At 31.5% G+C, this 21,245-nt stretch overlaps 2 protein-coding genes across 2 annotated transcripts; both read right to left on the reverse strand.

Moving 5' to 3' along the window:
* Positions 1–571: 571 nt before the first annotated feature.
* On the reverse strand, positions 572–11,834 carry LOC136980816 (uncharacterized). Its single transcript, XM_067277009.1, has 4 exons — positions 11,622–11,834; positions 11,433–11,523; positions 7,058–7,176; positions 572–838 (listed from the first exon to the last, which is right to left on the reverse strand). Exons 1-4 carry the CDS (start codon positions 11,776–11,778, stop codon positions 714–716), a joined length of 492 nt encoding a protein of 163 aa, XP_067133110.1. The 5' UTR covers positions 11,779–11,834; the 3' UTR covers positions 572–713.
* A 469-nt stretch (positions 11,835–12,303) lies between these two features.
* Positions 12,304–13,401, reverse strand: LOC136980844 (zinc finger BED domain-containing protein 5-like). Its single transcript, XM_067277047.1, has 2 exons — positions 12,952–13,401; positions 12,304–12,876 (listed from the first exon to the last, which is right to left on the reverse strand). The coding sequence occupies exons 1-2, from the start codon at positions 13,399–13,401 to the stop codon at positions 12,304–12,306; spliced, it is 1,023 nt and encodes a 340-aa protein (XP_067133148.1).
* Between the last annotated feature and the right edge of the window lie 7,844 nt (positions 13,402–21,245).

Below are 21,245 nucleotides of genomic sequence, written 5' to 3' on the forward strand. Positions count from 1 at the left end.
AAATATAAACATAAAAATTACTCAGTATGTACAGGCACCTTTATCATTGAAAACATGAGATTTCTATATAGGTATATATTTATTTATCATTGTTTATGATAAATAAATATTATGTGATAGCCAATGATCTCATAATCAATGCAAAAAATAATCATTTTTCCACATGATTTAAAAAAAATGACTATACAAACCAATCTGGATGAACATGATTTGCCCGTAATTGCAAATATAAATCAACTCATATTTCAGCTATTTAATGACATATTTTACAACAAAGGTTACAAACTTTAATTGCATTATATGCAAAAATAAGAAAGTCACATTGAACTAGCTAAAGCATATCCTTATTTCAACTCTAAATCAAAGAAATCCATAACCACCATCACATAAGAATCTGCAAATAACAGCATATGTTGTTTGGTCCTCAAGCCTGTTGACTTAAGTGCATTCTCTAATATTCTAAAAGATGAATACATGACTAAAGGCTAATTTTTGTGCTGGAAATTTTATCCTGCAGTCAACCATTATAAAAAAAAAAAAACTAATTCTTTCTTTAATCAAATTATTATTATTATTTATAATTATTCTCATTAATAATAGATCAGCTTTCTTTCTATATAAGACCATCCAGCTTCTTTCATACATAATATTTTCTAAAGAAACAATTTTCCTATAAAATTAATAAATATATATAAAATAATTATATATATTAATCATTTAATTTTTTTATCCCATTTCCTTGGTAATTTTTTGAGTAGCAATTCATTTTCATCAATTTCCTCCATTGCTGCCTGATCAAAGTGTCTGAAACTCACCACCAACCAAACAAGAACCATCACTAAAAACACATTTAAAAAATTATTAGATACAATTAAAAGTAATATATTTATGATAATTATTATTAATTGACAGAAAATAAAAATTGAAAAATATATAAATAAACATGATTTAATTGTTAAAATATTTATTTTATTTCATAAAATGAATTCTGAATTATCAAAGTTGGAAGAGGAGTTAGAATAGAACCTTTGAGCCAATTTGAATTAATTTTTGTTGCAAGTATTGATGTTTGTAACCTTGAACTGTGTCTATTTTTTTATGTTTGTGTTTTCTAAACATATATTAGAAAACACTGTGTTCTTTGACCTCCTCTTAGCACAGCTTCAAGAGAATATTTTTAGAGAAGAATGATTCTTTAAATACATAGAATATAATATAATATCCCAAATATACAGTTTATTATATTTAGAATTAAACAAAATTATAACTACTGTGAGATCTGGAATTCCCTCAGAATTAAACTTGTAATAATTCGTTTTAGGAATTTTCCCCTAATATAAACATCCTGTCTCAAAACGGCCCTGAACAAGAAAATATGCGTCCCCGGCCAGATAACTGTCAACAATCCTTTGTTCTTAAGCTTTAAACGGATCATCTTGCAACCTAAGTTTATACTTAACGTTCGATACTTAACGTCATATATTTTGAATCCCAGGAACACCTATGACACAAATCGTCATCCACCTTCGATCACGTGACCTAATTTCCCAGGCTAAACTTATAAAAGCCACTCCTTCCACCCCCTTGGGGGAGTCTCTTATCACCTGCCGGACAAACGCCATTGCAGGTCGTCACCGACTCGGACTACTGTCCGAACATCTCTGCGCTCAGTCCCGACATTATAAACTGTGCCTATTTCGGATACTACTCTCCACCTTGTGGTTATCAAAGTGCTAACTCTAAGGAAACGAATTATGAGGTATGAACTGAAACTGTAAGCTCTCTCTTGAACCCTATGCGACTTAGGGAATTTAGTCAGATTTTGTATTGGTGTCCTTTGTTAAATTTAAGAAATCTTGTTTTATTGTTAAATGGTCTCTGTGTCTCGAATATCGCTTTCGCCTTATCGTTGTCCCCATCTCACCCCCTATCCACTCGCGTAATGCGTAACGCATCGGCCACGTAACAGCTATCCTGACAAGTGAGACGAAGAAAAGAGAGACACGGCTTCCTCCTACCTCTCCCCGATCTCACACTACTGTATATACAATGCCATAACTAAACAGGTGCAAATGCTCGAGCACAAGGCACAGGAAGAAGGGGGCCCTAAAATGGAACTGACAAAAATTACCAAATATACTATATTATTATATTTCTTATGTACTTATTATTTATAAATAATTATTTCGTTGTTATTTTTCCCCCCTTCAAAAAATTAAGGAACCTAAAATAAACCCTTGCACAGGACAATGAAAAGCTAGTTATAATACTGACTCTACATAAAACAAACACGAGTATTATGTAGAAAATATGAAAAAAAAGGATGAAATGTAAAAGAAAATGATAAATTAACCATATTTGTTTCTGTGATAGATTTATTTAATCTACAAAAGAATCATAATTGAAAAAACCAATAAATTTGACAAGATATTTTCAGTTTAGTTAGAGAATAGACTTACTCTTTTTAATAATGTGAATTTTATAATAATATTTTATCACATTTTCTAAGCAATATTATTGTTTTGAAAAATAACAGTTGCATCAAAAACAATTATTAAATAACTGAAATAACACTTATACAATTTTTATACAACAAATCATATACCTTAAAAAAAATGCTGTAAATGAATATTATTTCTCCTTATCATTAATAATGAGTAACAAAATTATTTCAATTGACATACTGTTTCATTAAATTTCAACCAATATTAAATGAATATATTAAATACACCATAATTGTCTAATGTGTTTACAATAATTATAAAATGTAATTAAAATTTTACTTCTAATAACAAATTTCATCAAAATGTTTCATGTTTGATAATTGTGTAATAAGTCAAAGTGCTGGTTATTATATTTTGGGAAGTGGCATGAATTGTAAGAATTAAAGTAAAATTATTAATAAAAAACTTCTTATAACAAAAATTTCTTTATATAATTAAAACTTTTTCAAATGAATGCAACAACTCCATAAATATATAAAATTTAAAAAATTAAGAAAAAAAATATGACACCGAAGAAAAAAAATCTATATTAATATTTTATATAATTATAAAATATTAATACAGTAGAGCATCGATTATCCGACTTAATTGGGGACTGGAGTTGGTCGGATAACCAAAAAGTATGAAAAAATACATTATTAGTATAGTGTATTAGGCCTGGTTTAAATACTAGCCTCCCTTTCATGGTCGAGCCAGTGCTGCCAGCTAAAACATGCAAAAATTTAACAAAAATAATATTAAAGTAGCCAAGACATAACCAAATATTGTAGCACCACATCACTAGTGGACATTTGAATTTGCCGACTAGAACGCTGTCGGTTAACCGATAAGTCGGTTAATCGGGGGTCGGATAATCGATGCTCTACTGTACTGTACATATAAAATAATAATATATAATTTTATATCATAATTTAAATCTATTACTAGTTTTTAGTATATTATGATTTACTATTACTTATATAGTTTTTGTGCTTTTTTGAAATTAAAAAAATTAAGTAAATAATAATTTTCCTGCATTTTGTGTAAATAACTAAAAGCACAGTTTTAACGACAGGAACAATGTTTTAAATAAAATTAACCATAAAACATCAAAAATACATGTAGTAAGTATTTTGTTATTTTAAGATTAATTTTCATTAATATATTGCTCTTCTTATTAAAACTACACTTTTAGTGAAAAGAATTAGATATAAATATAACAAAAAAACATGTGTTTTATAGTATTTTAAATAATGCATTATAAAAAGTTTCATAAATTTTTTAAATATATTAAACCATACATCATACATAATTCTGCAATGATTCTATAAGTTAAAATAACATAAAATATTTTTCATAAAATTATGATTAGAAGGTTATTCAAAAGATATTAACTTCTAGGCATTAATTGGTACAGAAGGAAGAGAACAGTATGCAGTCTACTGAGAAATGCCAAGGATCCCCAGATAGGAAATGCCTCCCTGGAGTGCACAGTATCACCATCTCAAATAACAGATTTAACAAAGAATTAGTACATACAGGTACTCCTCACTTTACGACCAAGTTCCGTGCCGACGACTACGTCGTTAAGTGAATTGGTCGATAAGCAAGGAGCTTGTGCCAGGAATATAGGATCGTTGTAAAATTATACAAATTATGCAACAAACTTCAAATTTATTCATAAAAAGACTATTATAGTCTTCTTTTTACTCTTCTTCTTTCTTCATTTTATTTGTACTAAGAGAGTACATACCCTGATCCTGCTTGTGGCATTATCAGGGAGTTTATACAATTAACATAGTGATTACATATAATTGTTAGATGCGTTAATAAAAGGATGAGAGTGAACAAAATAAAACATTAACAAAATAAAAACAGTAACAGTAACAAAGATTGACACGCGACAAAAGACTATTATAGTACGTGCAAGCCTATTATAGTACGCTTAGTGCTCATGTCACCATTCGCCACTGATCGACACTCAAGCTGAGAAAGGGGATTCCCCAAATTGCAGGTCGAAACTTGATTGGTCATAAGTGCGAGTGGTCACTAAGCAGATAGGTCGTAAAGTGAGGAGTACCTGTATTGGAGCAACTATGCTATCCCTCACAGTGAGTATTAAAAACTGTGCATCTATAAGCAAGGGGAAGACCACCATGGCCTTAGTTGCTTCTGCCACTAAAAACAATATCAATGTCAAGCTAATACCAGTTTCTAATACCAAAGTAGGACCTTACCAAATTGAAATATCTAAAAAATTGGAAATTTATAAGCCCTCATTAGAGTCGAAAGTGCCCCCTATGCTTTAGCACCACAGGACCGAAGGGTTGACACCAAGTTTGCGATGACTAGTTTGTCAGGACTGACACCACTGTGTCTTTTACGCAGACACAGAAGCCTTGTTGGAGATAGTTTCAGTTTTTTCACGAGCGGTCATGTTGTAGGTGTTTGGATTCGATGGAGATGATCTGGGTTGAGGAAGTGCACCAATCACTATTCTAACAATAACAAGTATCCATTTATTTAGCTAATTATACAAAAAGATTAATATTTTATAGTAAAGGTTATGCTACGATTTAACAAATTTGCATTCTACGTTGGGAGAGAGAGAGAGAGAGAGCTTATATCTAGATAAGTTGTATAGATACCTTACAATGCCAGATTGATGGAGTTCACGGTTAGATGGCTCATGGATGGCCCTTTTGAAGGAGTTCTCTTCTTCAAGAAGTTATTTTAAAGAAGATCTCTTTCTGAAGGAGTCATTTTAAAGGTGTTCACTTATTCAAGGTGTTCACTCTAGATGGAGGAAGGTATCCGATCGTAGGTATCCAACTATGACCAGAGTGAACTTCAATGATGATGGATTCTCGGACGAACGTCTGTCTCCTTGCTGGTGGACGAACTCCTCGTAGGACAGGTGAACTTCTTTTGCCAGACAAACCCTTTTCGTCATCAGTCATTGCCTTTTATTGGGGGTCCTCCCTCTTTTTCCCTTGCTCCTTTTTGGCAATGTTGCAGCACCTATGTCCAATAGCAATTTCTCATCTCCAAGTTCCTGGTGACACATTCAATGTATCTTAAAAGGGAAGTGACTCCACAAAGGAATAAAATCATATCCTTTACAATTTTAACAATTGTGGGAAAAATTATAGCAAGGTTTTAATTTCAGATTTAAACTTTAACCCATAAAATATCTTGTCAATTTGGCTCTCTCATACATTCTACCTCTAGCAGCACCTTCAATAGGGTATTTTAATTAAATGTTTATTGGCAAGCACTTTATAAATTCCATTTGTAATGTAATGCATAGGTTATCAATCATTTTTTTAAATATTTATGCAAATGTAAATTTTCCATTTTGAGTCTGATGTTTGAATCAATCGAATAAACCTGATGATGGTTGTTAAACACAGTTGAAAATGTTAGTTTCAGAAATAAATTAGTTTATTGGAGTTCAAAGGTGCTCAACAATTAATTTTATTTTGTAGTACTAATGTATATTCTTCTCTTTCAAATTGAATAAACCCTCTTAATTCAAATGTTACAATTTTAAATACAAATTTAACTAAGCAGTCTCTGAAAACACACCATGTTACTTAGAAAAAAGAACATGGTAATGTTAGTTAAAGATTAACTATAATTCTAAAATTAAATCAAATATTTATAATCTGATAATTTTAACATTGTTTTAGCACATGAATATAAATTATTCTTATATTCAATACTTCAAGATATTATTTAATTTCTTTATTATCCACAAGATTTAATTATCTTCTCAATATAATTTTTTCAAGATCAATTTCAGAAGCGGGAAACTGTAAAACAATTCAGAACATTTTCTTGCTTGATATTTTTGAAAATGGTCTATACCAGGGATGGCGAACCTATGGCACGCATGCTCAAAGTGGCACGTAAGAGAAATCATCTGGCACGTAATGTATCATATGATTTCTGTCTTTTTCAATCATCCTTTCTGTTTATCATTGATCATCTTTTTTTTCAATCAGATTTTTACGTTTATTCGAATTAAAGCGTATTCGTTTAATTTCTTTAAATATCATTATTCGAAGTTTAAGACATTGGCAGGCATTAACATCTTTAAAGTTAAGTATGCTTACAATATAGCACGCGGGCTCAAAAAGGTTCGCCATCCCCGGCCTATACCATTATCAACAGAACTAGACTCTATATCTTATAAATTATGTTGTAACAGACTGCATTGAAATTTGAAATATCCAAAAAGTAAATGGCCAATTTACAACACAGACTTTTAAAGTCCTTACGATAAAATGAGCATCAAAATAAAAAACAAAAAATGATTTCCAAAAGACAATTAAAATGGTTACTGTTTTGAAGAATGACTAAGGAAATGATTAATAAAATGCAAAAACACAATGTGAAAATTTCAAAAAAATTACTTATATCTGGATATCAATAATAGGATAGTGTATATCAAAATAATATCTATGACAATGATATTAATTTAAATATTTCAAATTAACTTAAGTTAAACAATATGAATTACAAATTAAATTAAAATAAGCATTTTATGGAAAATATTGTTTCATACATACCACTAACTGTTACAGGAAATAATGCAGCACCATTTATTGCCAAAGTTTTATAAATATAAGCTTCGACTAGAAAATAAGCTAAATAAACCACTAAGGAACATACTGTCAGAGATAAAATTCTGAAATAAGAACAAAGTACAAGTTATATTCGTAAGTATAAAATAAATGTAATTATGAACCATGTGCATCTTTGCTAATATAATATACATTTATTAATATTTTCATATAATGTAAATGTTAATTAGTGCATTATAGATTTTGCATATGAACTGATGAAATGTTGGCATACCAATGATCATTTATAGCATTTGAATACTTCAGATTATTCAAGACTATTCTGCTATATAATTTGTTCAGACAGTGAAGTTATAATGAGATAATTAAACATAGCATGCACATTTTTATTATTTAAATGTCTACTAGAACAGATCATATTATTAGGACTTATATACCAGTGTCCAAGTATTATACCTTTCGTCCAAGTCCAGTTATACCTTTATTCTGGATACATTTCCTCATTTTGCAGGACTTGGACACTGGTATAATAAATCCTATTAATATAATCTGTCCTAGTAGACATTTAAATAATAAAATTGTATAATAAGGTCACAAAGGCTTAAGAATTAATAGCATGCACATGTTCCATTGATATGTAATACAAAAATATATAGTAATTTTAGTAAATCTGCCAACAAATTTTTGCAATAAAAATCAATATAAAATTTTATAAATATTTAATCTACATAAGTTTAAAATAACAATGATTTACAAATGCCAGGATTTATTGGAGGCTCCAAATGTGATGTAAATTTGTAAGGAAGATATTATTTTAAACATTACATTGCATTTGGAGCTGTCTAATAAATCCTAATGTTAGTGAATACATTGTCCCATGTTAAAAGATGGAACAACCAGGCCATGTAGCCTGGTTGTTCCATCTTTTAAATAACAATGATTAAATATTTAAATATTAAATATTTATTTTTTAATTATTATATTAAAATTTTATATATATTTGTATATTTTATTGGTTTTAAATTCTACTAACATTCTGTAATTTGAAATTATTATTATTTTCATATTCTTTTATGTATTGATGTTCTATTAAGAACCTGAGGAAGACCTTTAAATTATGGCTGAAAACATTTGTTTGAATAAATCTGAGTTGCTGGAATTTCAAAGGTGTATTCTTTGCTGCTAATTATTTTTAATATACAAAAAATAGAATTTTAATGAATTAAATTAGTATTTCATTGAAGAAAGTAGATTAAAACAAAGAAATTTTACAATTAAAGAAATACATTTACAACCTTAAATCAAGTGCATAAGGAAGTATTCTAGGAACAGTTGTATTATTTTATAATACAGTGGAACCTCGGTATACGTCTGCTTTAGAATATGTCCAATTCGGAATACGTCCTGTTTGAACGAAACAAATTTTGCTCGGTATATGACTTTTGTTCGGTATATGACTTAATTCAATTGTACACACCATCTACGAACAAGTAGCACTATCGGTGTACTAGACCAGCTAGACATTCGCAATCCCACAGTTAATAACTTTGTTAAATTTCTTCTGATTTTAATTTGTAAGTAAAATTTTATTACTTTTATTAATCATGAATTGCAAAAAGGCAAATGAAAAGCAACAGAAAACTAAAAAATTGACTAGAATCACAATGGAACTGAAAAAAGAGATTGTTGAGAAATATGAAGGTGGCATAGGTGTTCGAGATTTAACTGTTGCATACTGTATTCCAAGAATGACGATATCGACAATCGTGAAAAATAAAGACATTATTAAATCTGCTAAGGGGTTTAATCAATTTCTAAACAGATTATTAGTATTAAGGAGAGTTTGATTTGATTTGATTTAATAATTTAAATAATATAAAACAATATACTGTAATAACTTTAAAAATCTATAATAAAATTTATTTTTTTATTAATGTGCTCAAACAGTGTTTAAATTATTTTACAACCCCATTAATATATCATATAAAGAGGGTTTTTTTTTACATGAGAACGGATTAATCAATTTTACATTACTTCTTATGGGAAAGGTTGGTTTGGTATACATCCTATTCAGTATAAGTCCAAACATCAGGAACGGATTAAGGTCATATACCGAGGTTCCACTGTATTTAACTTACATTTCATTTTTGATCACATATTTTATTATATTGTATCATAATAAAATGTTTTATTCATATTTTCAATTAAAAAGACAGTTTCTTTTTATATTGTGAATGTACCATCTAAGACATCTTCATTTCTGTCACGTCCAATCACCAGGAACAAAAGCAATCTTCCTTCACAGGGATTACATTTTATTAGGGGCTATACATCTGCAAAATTATGTAAAACAGTTAAAAAGTTCACTGGTGATAAGCCAAAATACTTTAAAAATATGAACATAATTTCAATAATGTATATATTTTTATTTTATTAGAGGCTATGCTTCTAATGAGGTTGTCTCTTCAAAGGAACACTGTTTTTGTTCCCAGTGATTGAATACAATGAAAATGAAAACAACTTATTTTCTTCTATATCTTTTTTTATATTAGTTTATTCATATTTAGTACAAATCTATAAATAATCTGATGAATTAATGACTAAAATCTAACTAATTAGTTATGATTTTGCTATTAACTTCTGGTATACCAGTTGCAATTAATGCTTTTGGAAATATAAATACTACTGAAAATGATATGCACTCAACAAAAAATTTCCCATTCCCATTTTGGTGGCTAGTAGCCTAAAAAGGAAGGTCAATTGCCAAGATTATACAGTCTGGAACACGAAATTAATAAATGGTGGTCCCTATTTGGGCAGACTTTGTCTTCAAATACTTAACTACAATAAGATCCATATGACAAAAAAAACTACGAAAAAATTTCCCTTCAAATTATTATAATTGCAGTAACTATTACAATAAGAATAATTTACAAAAAATATTCTCTGACAGCTCTGACAGATACAAATCAAGGATTCTAACAGAGAAAACTTATAATTAAAAAATATATAAGTTTTGTATATATTCAATTATGTAATTTTAATAAGGATATCTCTTAACACTCTCTCACTTTATTTAGTAAGTGGTAAGTTATTGAAAAGTAATGAAAGAAATAAAATATTTATAAATTTTAAAGACTGTTAAAAGAAAATGTAAATTTTAATTTGTCATCTACAATGGGTAAAATTACAGCTCTGAATCCAGTTGTTGTAACCAGTGGTACACTCAAGATTTAACCTTCAGGGCAGCGAGTCAAACGAATAATAAATTTTCTAATGCAAATCGAATAAAATTACCACCTTACAATTGCTAATTTTTTTTTTTTTTTTTTTTTTTTTTTTTTTATAACTCTTTCCGCCCTGTGGGCACTAAGAGGGCCTCTTTAGTAGGCCCATTATGGGTTCGGCCAGGCCCACAATGGGGCGACCGGGTGGTGAGGGACGGGGCCCGACATATCCGAACGGACCACCCCCCGAAAAATTCCTGGGGATTATTCGACCCGTTCGGATTCGATCCCGGGTCCCCCAGAGCGATAGGCTGCCACCTTTACCGCTCGGCCATCCGGCCGTCTGCAATTGCTAATTAATAAGTAACACAGAAATAGAAGACACCATGCAATATAAGTAAAAAAATTTTAATTAGGAAAACATTTTTGGAAAATTTACCAGCTTTTTTTGTTTCCTTTTACTTAGGGCAGGGGTGGCCAACAAGTCGATCTCAATTGACCGGTCGATCGCCAAGCCAATTTTGGTCGATTGCTAGTGATGTCTTGACTTAATGTATTATATTTGTGACCGAACGCAACTGTATGCATGCAGTTATGACTCGACTCATAAGCAGTAAGTGCCCTTCGTACTGAAACAGTGTATAAACATAGTATGTATTTCACACTTCCCCCTCCCCACTTAGACTATGCCTATGACAACAAGTCGATCGCGATACATTTTTCCGATAAAAAGTAGATTTTATGTGCACAAAAGTTGGCCACCCCTGACTTAGGGGATGCCAGGGTCCCTTCTGAATGCACCAATAGTTGGGAGCAGTGCCGTAACTAGGCAGGTGCAACAGATGCACTCGCACAGGGCCCACTTGTAAGAGGGGCCCAAAATGCATGTATTTGTTTATTATTTTCCCAAACTTAATTAATTAAGGGACCTAAATGCAAATTCTTGCACAGGGCACAGGAATGGCTAGTTACAGCACTGGTTGGAAGCCAACTAAATCATTCAGAGCCACATCTGTACCTACAAGGGCTTAAATTGCCAAAAGTTTTATTTATCTGATATATTTGTGTACATACTAATAAACAAATGCATCGTATATAAAAATTATAATAATTAATAATTTAAAGATACATACTGTTTATGCTGTAAAAAAACTGCAGAATGTAGATATATAACAGCATTTGCAATAGACCAAAATCCAAACAATCGATCCAAACCCAACCCACCTGAAAAAAATAAATAAATAAATAAATTGGACCAATAAATTTAATCGTCCATATAATTTGAAATCATTAAAATGACTTTATTTATTTATTTGTTTTGCCTTTTTGAAAATCCATGTCCGTGCTTGCATTTGAACCTCGAAAAAATTTTGTTCTCATGAAGCCATCGTCGATGAAGCATCTTATTGCTGTACCGATATTCATAAAAGACAGAAAGGCAACTAAACCTCTTAACGTAAACACCGACCAATGTGCCATGTTTATCTTTTTTTTTTTACATCTCAAGCATCACCTTCTCCTTCGAATATCTGCCAATTTCCAGCATGGGAAAATAAATAATCATTCATGTTGCCAGTTTCTTCGTATGTAAAATTTTTTTTATTTTTTAGAATTTTATTTCTATTTTTAAACATTAAATATTACTAATAAAATTTTAAATGTATGGAACAAAAAAATGTTTTAAAATAAACTGAAATGTCAAAAAATTAGACCAGCGTTTCTCAACCTAGGGGTCGCGGTGATACTAAAGGGGATCGCGAAACAATAATGAAATCATTTTATGAGAAAAAATCATTTATTATAAACTTATAAACACTTTACTTACAATAAGAAAAGTGTTTATGTAAAGAAAAGAAATTAATGTGATGGTTGCATTTGTTTTTCATTAAAATTTTCTCCATACGTGGATCTACGTTAGAAACACACAAAAGCAAATTGTTTTCGAGTGATAAAAGACGATTCCTGTATTTAGTTTTTAGCGCAACCATAGACGAAAAACCCTTTTCACAGAGATAAGACGTGGCGAAAGGGATTAATATTTTCAATGCTTCCATATTCGTGTCGACGAGCAAGCCAAAATGTATTTAAATCTTTAGATGTAAATTGCAATTGTAGCGTTTTGTCGGCAGACATTTCAATGAGCTGGTCGTGAGTCTCAACTGATAACTTAGCAGCGGCAACAACATTTTCACTAAACGGATTCAGTACCCATCTCTTCGAGAAATCATTTTTATCTTCCGGGAAATACGCCGTCAACTGAGTTTTTAGCTCACGCAAATGCATCTTCATGCAATCCAAACTGTTGTGAATAATAGTGTCTTGTTCATTCAAATTTTTCTCAATATAATCCGAAGTGAGTGGGAACGTATCCAAATTTTTGCTCTGAAGGCGAATAATCCAGATATCAAGCTTCTTAATAAACGTATGAACTTTGTCTGTCACTAATAAAATGTTTTTATCATGTCCTTGTAAATTCACATTTAATTCGTTTAAATGCGAAAATACATCAGCTAAGTAAGCCAACAACAACATACACTCGTTATTCTGTAAAAACAATGAAAATAGCATTTGTTTATCCTGGAAAAATATTATTAATTCATCTCACAATTCCAATATCCGCGTTAACATTTTCCCTCGCGATAACCATCTAACTTCTGTATGGAAAAGAAGAGATTTTTTATTTTCGCCCATTTCATCGCATAGTTTAGCAAACAGCCTGTTTAGTAACGGTCGGCTTTTAATAAAATTAACCAACTTTACAGCTTCACGAAGAATTTGATTGAGATTTTCCGGCATATTTTTTGTGACAAGAGCGTGTCTGTGAAAGAAGCAGTGCGTCCATTCCGCCCTTGGTATAAGACGATCTCTTAATATTTTCATTAATCCACTGTTCTTTCCTGTTATCGCTTTTGCACCATCCCTACGTACTGCAATACATTTCGTCCAATATATGTTAGTATAGTTTCTCGTAGCTTCATAAAAAACAACAAAAAGACATTGTCTTGTTGCATGACCCGGTACTGTTTTGCAAAACAACATATTTTCTTTGATTGGTGTGTCCCTATCGAATTCATACCTCACAAAACATAAGAACTGAGACATGTTTGCTACATCTGTTGATTCATCAAATTGAATACTAAAAAATTCACATGAACTCACTTGCTAAATTATCTGATCGCGAACATCGGCTAATGACAGCACGACTTGTTCAAACGCATCCATATGCATGTTCAAACATGCTCTCACAGAGAGTATTATAGAAGGAGATCAAATTACAAAGAGCACGTACTGTACACATCAAGTTGTAACTTCCTCATGTATGTACTGTACACGCCATACATGCATGTTCATACCCGTCGCCATAAACGCAGCGACATAAAATAATAGGAATAGTTGTATTACATTTTTTATACTGTCGGTATTTTCTTAATGTATAAAATTAGTGCAATGTGATTATATAATATTTTAAAAAATTTATATTTATAATTACAGTCAAAATTCAATTAGTAATAGTAAGGCTTACTGTTATTATTCCTTTGGGTGGGAGTCGCGAAATATTAAGTTTATTTATATTTACTATTTGGGGGGTCGCGGAGCTAAGAAGGTTGAGAATCACTGATATACAGTATACTTCATATTGCAAATAATTTATTTGATTTTTTCAGGGATTCTGATTATAACACCATTTTTAAGTACTCTTCGTCGTTTAATCATTTGTATTTCCTGTTTAGTCACTTTAAAATTTATAAAAATGATTATTATTCTGATAAATCTACTACCTGAAAATCAGAATATGTGAACTTTATACATTAAATCTGTCTAAAACGGGAAATACAATCTGTCTAAACAGAAAATAAACCAGAACAGAGCGATTTGCTATGTAAAATACTATTGCAAGTCCAGAAACCTATCTAATGCGGAAACGGAAGACTTAGCGAACCAATTACACAATAGAAACCAAAACAATTCCGTTTTATTCAAGTTAACTGTAACCAAATTCTAAATCATAATTAATGCATGGCTTTTGCAGCCTTGGTTCATTATCGAAATTATTGACCGCGACCTGTTCTAGAGTTAACTCATTTCTTAGAGTAACGAATATTTAAAAAATACGCGCTAATCTTACGGGGAAGGAAAGTCTCACTCTCTAAAAATGTAAAAATGTAGTTATTAAAAACAAAATTGGTTAGGATTTGTAATTTTTTCGCCAAATTCTTAGAACTAAGTTTCAGTATTGTATGAACAATGATAATAATTAATTTCAAAGTAATTATTCCTACAGAAATTATAAGAATAATATTTAAATAAAAATTGAGAAGTTCTCTGTTAGTCTAACTCGTCTTTGAAACATAAAACACATTGAAGGCGAAGCAACTTAAATACGAGACATTTTTTCACTTTTCATTTTTTGCATTAATGAAAACTTAACTCTTTACCTTTATCCGTAACCATTAACCTTTATTACCCCTGTATAAAATGGAAAATTCTGGACGACACCATCGCGTTTCGTTTTAGACAGGTTTTTCTGTAATCACTAAAGATTTTTACTTACTTATCACTTTTATTTTCATTAGGATACGACTTCAGATTTGCAGATGGAGTTAAAGAAACTGCAAGAAAGGCAATTATATAAAATTCATATTTTCTCAATATTTTCACTTGTGGAATAGCTTACAGTGATACCTCGGTTTTCGTCGATAATCCGCCCGAAAACAATCGGTAAAATCCGAAACCGACGAAAACCGAGGCAATTATTTCCATATGAATCAATGTAAATCCAATTAATTCGTTCTAGACACTCCAAAATACATACCAAAATAACATTTTATAGAGAATTAATATAGCGTTAAATAATAAAAGCAATAAGAAATTAACATAAAAGACTAATTAGCATAAAGATAAAAGCATTAAGATTAAAGATAAGATAATTAGCATTAAGATGAAAGCAATGGAATTGTTCGGCTAGACACGCGGGGTAATGTCTTGTCTTGTAGAAGCTAGTTGGACATGAGCTCCTAGCCTATATCGCCCCGTGGTAAAATGTGACGTAATTGTCATGTAATAGGAGTTGTATGCGTTTATGATGGTGGTATCGAGGGGAATAATGCCTTCCGGGAAATCCGTTTAAAAGTAACTGGCCCCTATTCAGGCGTTACAGACGTGGAAAAAACCCGGAAAACTTCACGTGGCCAGCCCGCCCTGGCGAAAGCGAACCCACGACCGAATTCCCAGTGTTCAGGGAACAAACACCGCTTGGCCACTGGTGGGCCGTCGTGGGGTAATGTTCACACAACGGGAAATAACACCACACTGCGCCAGAAAACGCGTAGGTCACCCTTTGTTTTCGCAAAATTAGCAGCGAGGTCACTTGAGCACGCCGACGAAATCCGAGGCAATCGACGAAAACCGAGACAAATTTTTCGCGAAAAGAATCGACGAAAACTGGAACCGACGATAACCGAAGTCAACGAAAATCGATGTATTACTGTATCAATAGATTGACAAGCACGCAGCGGAGTTGAGTATCATAGCATTACTAGATGACCGATTGGCATTTGAATTGTAAAACTGTGGCAAAGTATTAGTTTAATCTTTTTTTCTTGGTTTTTGAATTATTGTTCGTAACCAATTGTGTAGTATCTAGTAATCATTGTAATTTAATTAAATGTTGTTTGTTACTAGCATTACTCTGTTGATGATTACTATTAACTATAGTTTTTGGTAGCACAATTTTTTACTATAGCATGGCCAGATCCACGCACTACTAATCCCACAATTTTAGTCCACAAGCAGGTGCCACAGGTGTTTGCATGAAAAACTAAATATTTTACATGTTGTCTTTAAGACATTGACTTACTGGGTCAGAAGCAGTTTTGTGAGAGTCTAGTCAGGCATACATGGTCGATACCCAATCGAATCCACATCACTATATATTGCTAATATTAATTAATTATAAGGGGAGTCTATCCACTTTCTGACGTGACAACTTAATCCTTTTTTTTATAGAATAATTGCAGATAAATTTGCATATATTGTCAAGGTGATCAGCTATTGGATGCTTTTCATGTGATTGCTAGGTGTACTAACTTAGAAAAAATTCGTGAAAGTATTTTCGGTATACCCATTATTCCGTTTGATAATTTTTTGGACCTTATTGGTAATGCACGCAATTTTGATTTAATTAATTTTGTTCAGAAAATTACCTAAAAAATAATTTAATCTTTTGTTGTCTTATTGTTTCAGCGAGCCTTTGTACGAAGTGTGGTGTACATTTTTGTTTCATTTTGCATATTGGAATATTCGATTTAGCCCAAAGGTGGCATTTGCTTTCTTCTTTTAAAAGTGTGTTCGTGGCAAAGAATTTTTGGGAGTCTATCCACTTTCTAACGTGACAACTTAATCCTTTTTTTTTATAGGTGGGTGTGATTAATTTCTTTTATATAATGTTCTTTTTTTTTCGGATAGTTTTCCCCACAATTTTGTTTTTCTTTTTTATATATATATTTTGTTTAAATATATATTTTTGATATCGCTTTGTATAATATATTTGTTTTTTTATGTATATTTTAATTTTCTCTGTAATAACTTATGAATTGTATTAGTATATTAGTTTGTAACGTATAAATGTTATGTATTGATTTTTTGTATTCCCCGCATCATGGGTTCTTCCCAGTATGACTAAATTAAATTAATTATATTTAATTTATTTAAAGAGTTTACAGTAATTGAAAAACTTAAAGCATATTTTACAACACTTTAGCTTACATAAATAAATTTTATGTTAATTTAATCGTTCTTGATTGCATAGCAATTTTACTAAACAGGTGTGGGACCCATATAAACTTTATTTTTGTCTTTTTTGTACCTTGAGTAACAAAATTCCCAGGTTTTACATTCCGTATCAAGCAAGCTTAATGCACGATGTACAGAGATACATCAATGTTACTGATGTGTAAAGTCGTGACGTATATATATAACGGTGGTAATCTTTTAGACATAAAATAGCATAATGCATATTAATAAGTTTAAATATTTTAAAATCGTACAAATTGTTAACGAAGTTTGAAATGTAATAAATACTAATTTCAAAATCCAGCAACGAGTTGTGTAACTTTCTGGGCAAAAAAAAAATTAAACTATGGTGGAGCCATCTGATACGATATTTTATTAAAACTTTTTTGTGTTATACTACTTTTCTTTTTATAATTATTTATACGATACACTTTTTAGACCGGGCCTGGCCAACCCGCGGCCCGTCACGTTAAATTGTGTGGCCCGCTAAGCAATATTAGATACCTATCAAAACTTTTGTTTCCCGTTATGTGTACACCAAAACAATTAAATAAATGAAAATTTGCATGTGTCATTGTTATAATGCACAAGTGCGAGTACGAATTCTTGATATAACAATAAAATCTTATTCATTTTGTATTTGTTTTACTTTTTTAAAAGCATGTTTGACTAAATTGTGGCCCACCGTAATTTTACGCGTGATCAAAGTGGCCCGCGAAACAATTTGGGTTGGCCAGGCCTGCTTTAGACTATACGGGCCGTTATATCTGATAAACTTTGGACTATATTTTATATTTAAAAAGAACGGGAGTCTATCCGCTGTTAGACGTGACTGCTTAACTCTTTTGCTTTTCTTTTTTAAACCATCGCAGAGAAATTTGCATATATTGTCAGGGCGATCTGCCATTGGATGCTTTTCACGTGATAGCTAGATGTACTGTACAAACTTAGAAAAAATACGTGAAAGTATTTTTGGTATTCCTAGTATTCAGTTTGATAAGTTTTTGGCCCTCATTGTGTACTTTTTGTACGAAGTTTGGCGTATATTTTGTGTTAATCTGCATATTAAAATATTTGATTTGACCGAAAGGTGGCATTCGCTTCTTTCCTTTAAAGTGTGTTCGTTGCAAGGGATTTTTGGGAGTCTATCCGCTGTTAGACGTGACTGCTTAACTCTTTTGCTTTTCTTTTTTAGGTAAGTTCTTGTTTTATTATGTCTCAAGGAGTAAAGAGGAAGACTTTCTCACCAACTGTTCCGGAGAGAACACCAAGTAGACCTAGAAGGAGTAGTTTCGGTCAGGACGAGGAGGTTTCTGAATTACTACAAAATTCGAATTTTGATGTATCGGAAGGTGTTCGTTTATTACTGCGTATGCATGCGGTTCTCAATGGTAAAGTGGAGGATTTTATAAAGCGGCTCGACCATCTTACGGAATGGCTTAAGAATGTGGATGAGGCTCTGGTTGACTTTGAGGTTAGATTAGTTAATATTGAGACTAGGATTGGTTCGGGTGGGTCGGAGATGACGAGCTCCTCCCTTATTGATAATATTAGTATGAATGTGTCGAAAATGGAACGAGAGATGGATTATATGGACAATCAGCGGAGAATTAATAACTTGGTTATTCATGGTTCGGAGGAGGGAGCTGGAGAATCTGCAATGGAAACATTGGAGGTTGTTAAATCTTTTGCTGCGAATAAGTTGAATTTGCCTCTGTTGCGATATGTTGATGCCAGGCGAGTCGGTAAAAAATTGGGTGATAGGCCTAGAATAATAATTTGTCAGTTTAGTTCTCTTAGTGATAATTTATCTTATAAAAAAGCAGTTATTGTGTCGCGTAACTTAAATGTTTTTGTTAACGATGACTTTTTCTCAACGACTAAGAGACATTAGATATAAGTTACGTGTGTTTGGAAGACAGAAGAAATCAGAAGGTGCTCATAGTATTCATTTATCCTATGATAAAATATTTATTGATGGAGTAAAATATGGATATGATGAGAATTTGGGGAAAATTATTGTTGTCTCCTCATAGCAACCAGTAATCCAGGCTACCTCTACCGTGGCGTGGAATTGCGCCGGTATCAAAAATAAGCCAAATTCATTTTGGAAATATATATCGCAATTTGATGTAATCTTTTTATCTGAAACTTGGTATTCTGCTAAAGGTAATAATAGTAATCTTGAAGTTTTATCGGATTATAATTGTATCATTGGTGATGCTTTTCGTGATGGTAGTAGGGGTAGATTCAAGGCTGGATGGTTGTTGTTTATAAAAGTTGTTTTTGTTATAAAGTAATTTATAGAGATGATTTTTTGGTTTTGATTAATATTATAGTACCTACGGGTGAATTTTTGTTATGTTTTGTGTATATGCAAGAGCATAATTGGCAGGAAATTTTTGAGATTTTAATTAATTTTCATCTTAATGAAGATTCTAACCTAATTATTTTGGGTGACCTTAATGCTCGGATGGGTGCGGAAAATATTATTCCTGATTACATTGGTGATGTTTTTGGTATTGATTGCTTTAAAAGAAGCAGAATATCTAAGGATGCTATTGTGAACAGCAGAGGGCAAAAGATGCTTCAGTTTTGTATAGATAAAAATTTAATAATATTGAATAGTAGAATGTTGGGTGATGAAGCCGGTGAATATACGTTTGTGTCTAGTTTGGGTTCATCGGTTATTGATTTTGGTCTAACAACTTCCTGTGTATGGGGTTGTGTTAAATCTTTTTTTGTTGATGATTGTTGTTTATCGGATCATTTTCCTATAGTACTATGTTTGGACAATCCTGCTCAACTTAAGGTGACTAATAAGGGCAGCTTTTACGAAAGAATTTTTTGGAATTGTGAGACTATGAATACATTTGTGCGAGACTTTGAGAAATATTTGTTAGATTGTGATTCGGTTTCTCTATCAAGTGTTAGTAAAGTAATTGTTGAAATAGCTAATTTGCATAATATGAACTCTAAACCTAAGGACTATTTAAATATTAATAATTGGTTTGATCTGGATTGTCGCCTAATGATCTGTAACAGAAATAGAGCTTGGAGAGCGTTTAAGAAACGTGGTTTAGAATCGGATCGTAAATTATTTGTGTTATTTCGTAGTTTGGTTAAAAAGATTTGTGTAGCTAAGAAAAAAAAGTTCTTGTATACGGTTCAGAATTCGGATATCTTTCGTAAAAATAATAAATGGTTTTGGAATTTGTGTAAAATTAGAAATTATAATAGTAAAGTGAATATTTCTTTGGAGGAATGGTTTACTTATTTTTATTCCTTTATATGGTTCTGCACTTCCGTATAGTGTAGATTTGTCTGTTTTCAATGAGTGTTTAAGTTGGTCTGATGAAATTTTGGATGTAGACATTATGGATTCCGAATTGAGCTATGTTTTAAGTAAAGTTAAGGTTGGTTCTGCGCCTGGGGTTGATGGTATACCTTCTGAATTTTGGAGAATGGATTGTGTTTTTCCGATACTGCTCAGAAGTTTTGATAGAATCTTGAGAACGGGGGCAGTCCCAAAAGATTGGGGCAGTGCTATTTTATGTCCGGTATATAAAAATAGCTCTAAAATAATCCCTAGTAATTATAGAGGAATTTCACTGCTGAACTGTGTTTCAAAGATTTTTTGTAATATATTGTATCACAGGTTGGTTACTTGGTTAAATTTGAACAATATGTTATTTGAGAATCAGGCCGGTTTTCGTGAAAAATATTCTACGTTAGATAATATATTTATTCTGCATACCCTTATTTCTAAGACTTTAATGAGGAAAAGGCGAAAAATATATGCATTCTTTGTTGATTTGTCCTCAGCTTTTGATACGGTGGATAGAAATTTAATGTGGAAAAAACTTTTGAAATATGGCATTAGTTTTAAATTTGTTTCTTTACTTACAGAATTATATAGTGAGTCTAATGTAAAGATTAAACGGGGTCGTCTTTGTTCTAGGTCTTTTTTTACTGCTACTGGGGTTAGACAGGGCTGTGTTTTAAGTCCGGTATTGTTTAGTATATATTTAAATGATTTAATTGAACAAATAACTAATTCTGACTATGAAGGTATAGAGGTGAATGGCATTGGTATCAAAATATTGGCTTACGCAGATGACATAGTCTTGATAGCCGACTCTGTTAGAGGTTTA

Source organism: Centruroides vittatus, unplaced genomic scaffold (genome assembly GCF_030686945.1).
Source record: "Centruroides vittatus isolate TY-2023 unplaced genomic scaffold, ASM3068694v2 contig_726, whole genome shotgun sequence".
NCBI classification, from domain to species: Eukaryota; Metazoa; Arthropoda; class Arachnida; order Scorpiones; family Buthidae; genus Centruroides; species Centruroides vittatus.

Bases quoted from the DNA above. Each gene is read 5' to 3' on its own strand.
- LOC136980844 (XM_067277047.1), bottom strand. From the start codon at position 13,401: ATGTCTCAGTTCTTATGTTTTGTGAGGTATGAATTCGATAGGGACACA. The intron at 12,877-12,951 runs GTTAGATGGTTA...ATATTTTTCCAG, and splicing joins CTCTTCTTTTCCATACAGAA to GATAAACAAATGCTATTTTC.
- LOC136980816 (XM_067277009.1), bottom strand. From the start codon at position 11,778: ATGGCACATTGGTCGGTGTTTACGTTAAGAGGTTTAGTTGCCTTTCTG. The intron at 11,524-11,621 runs GCAAAACAAATA...TATTTTTTTCAG, and splicing joins GGACATGGATTTTCAAAAAG to GTGGGTTGGGTTTGGATCGA. The intron at 7,177-11,432 runs GTATGTATCTTT...TTCTTATTTCAG, and splicing joins GTTTTTTTACAGCATAAACA to AATTTTATCTCTGACAGTAT.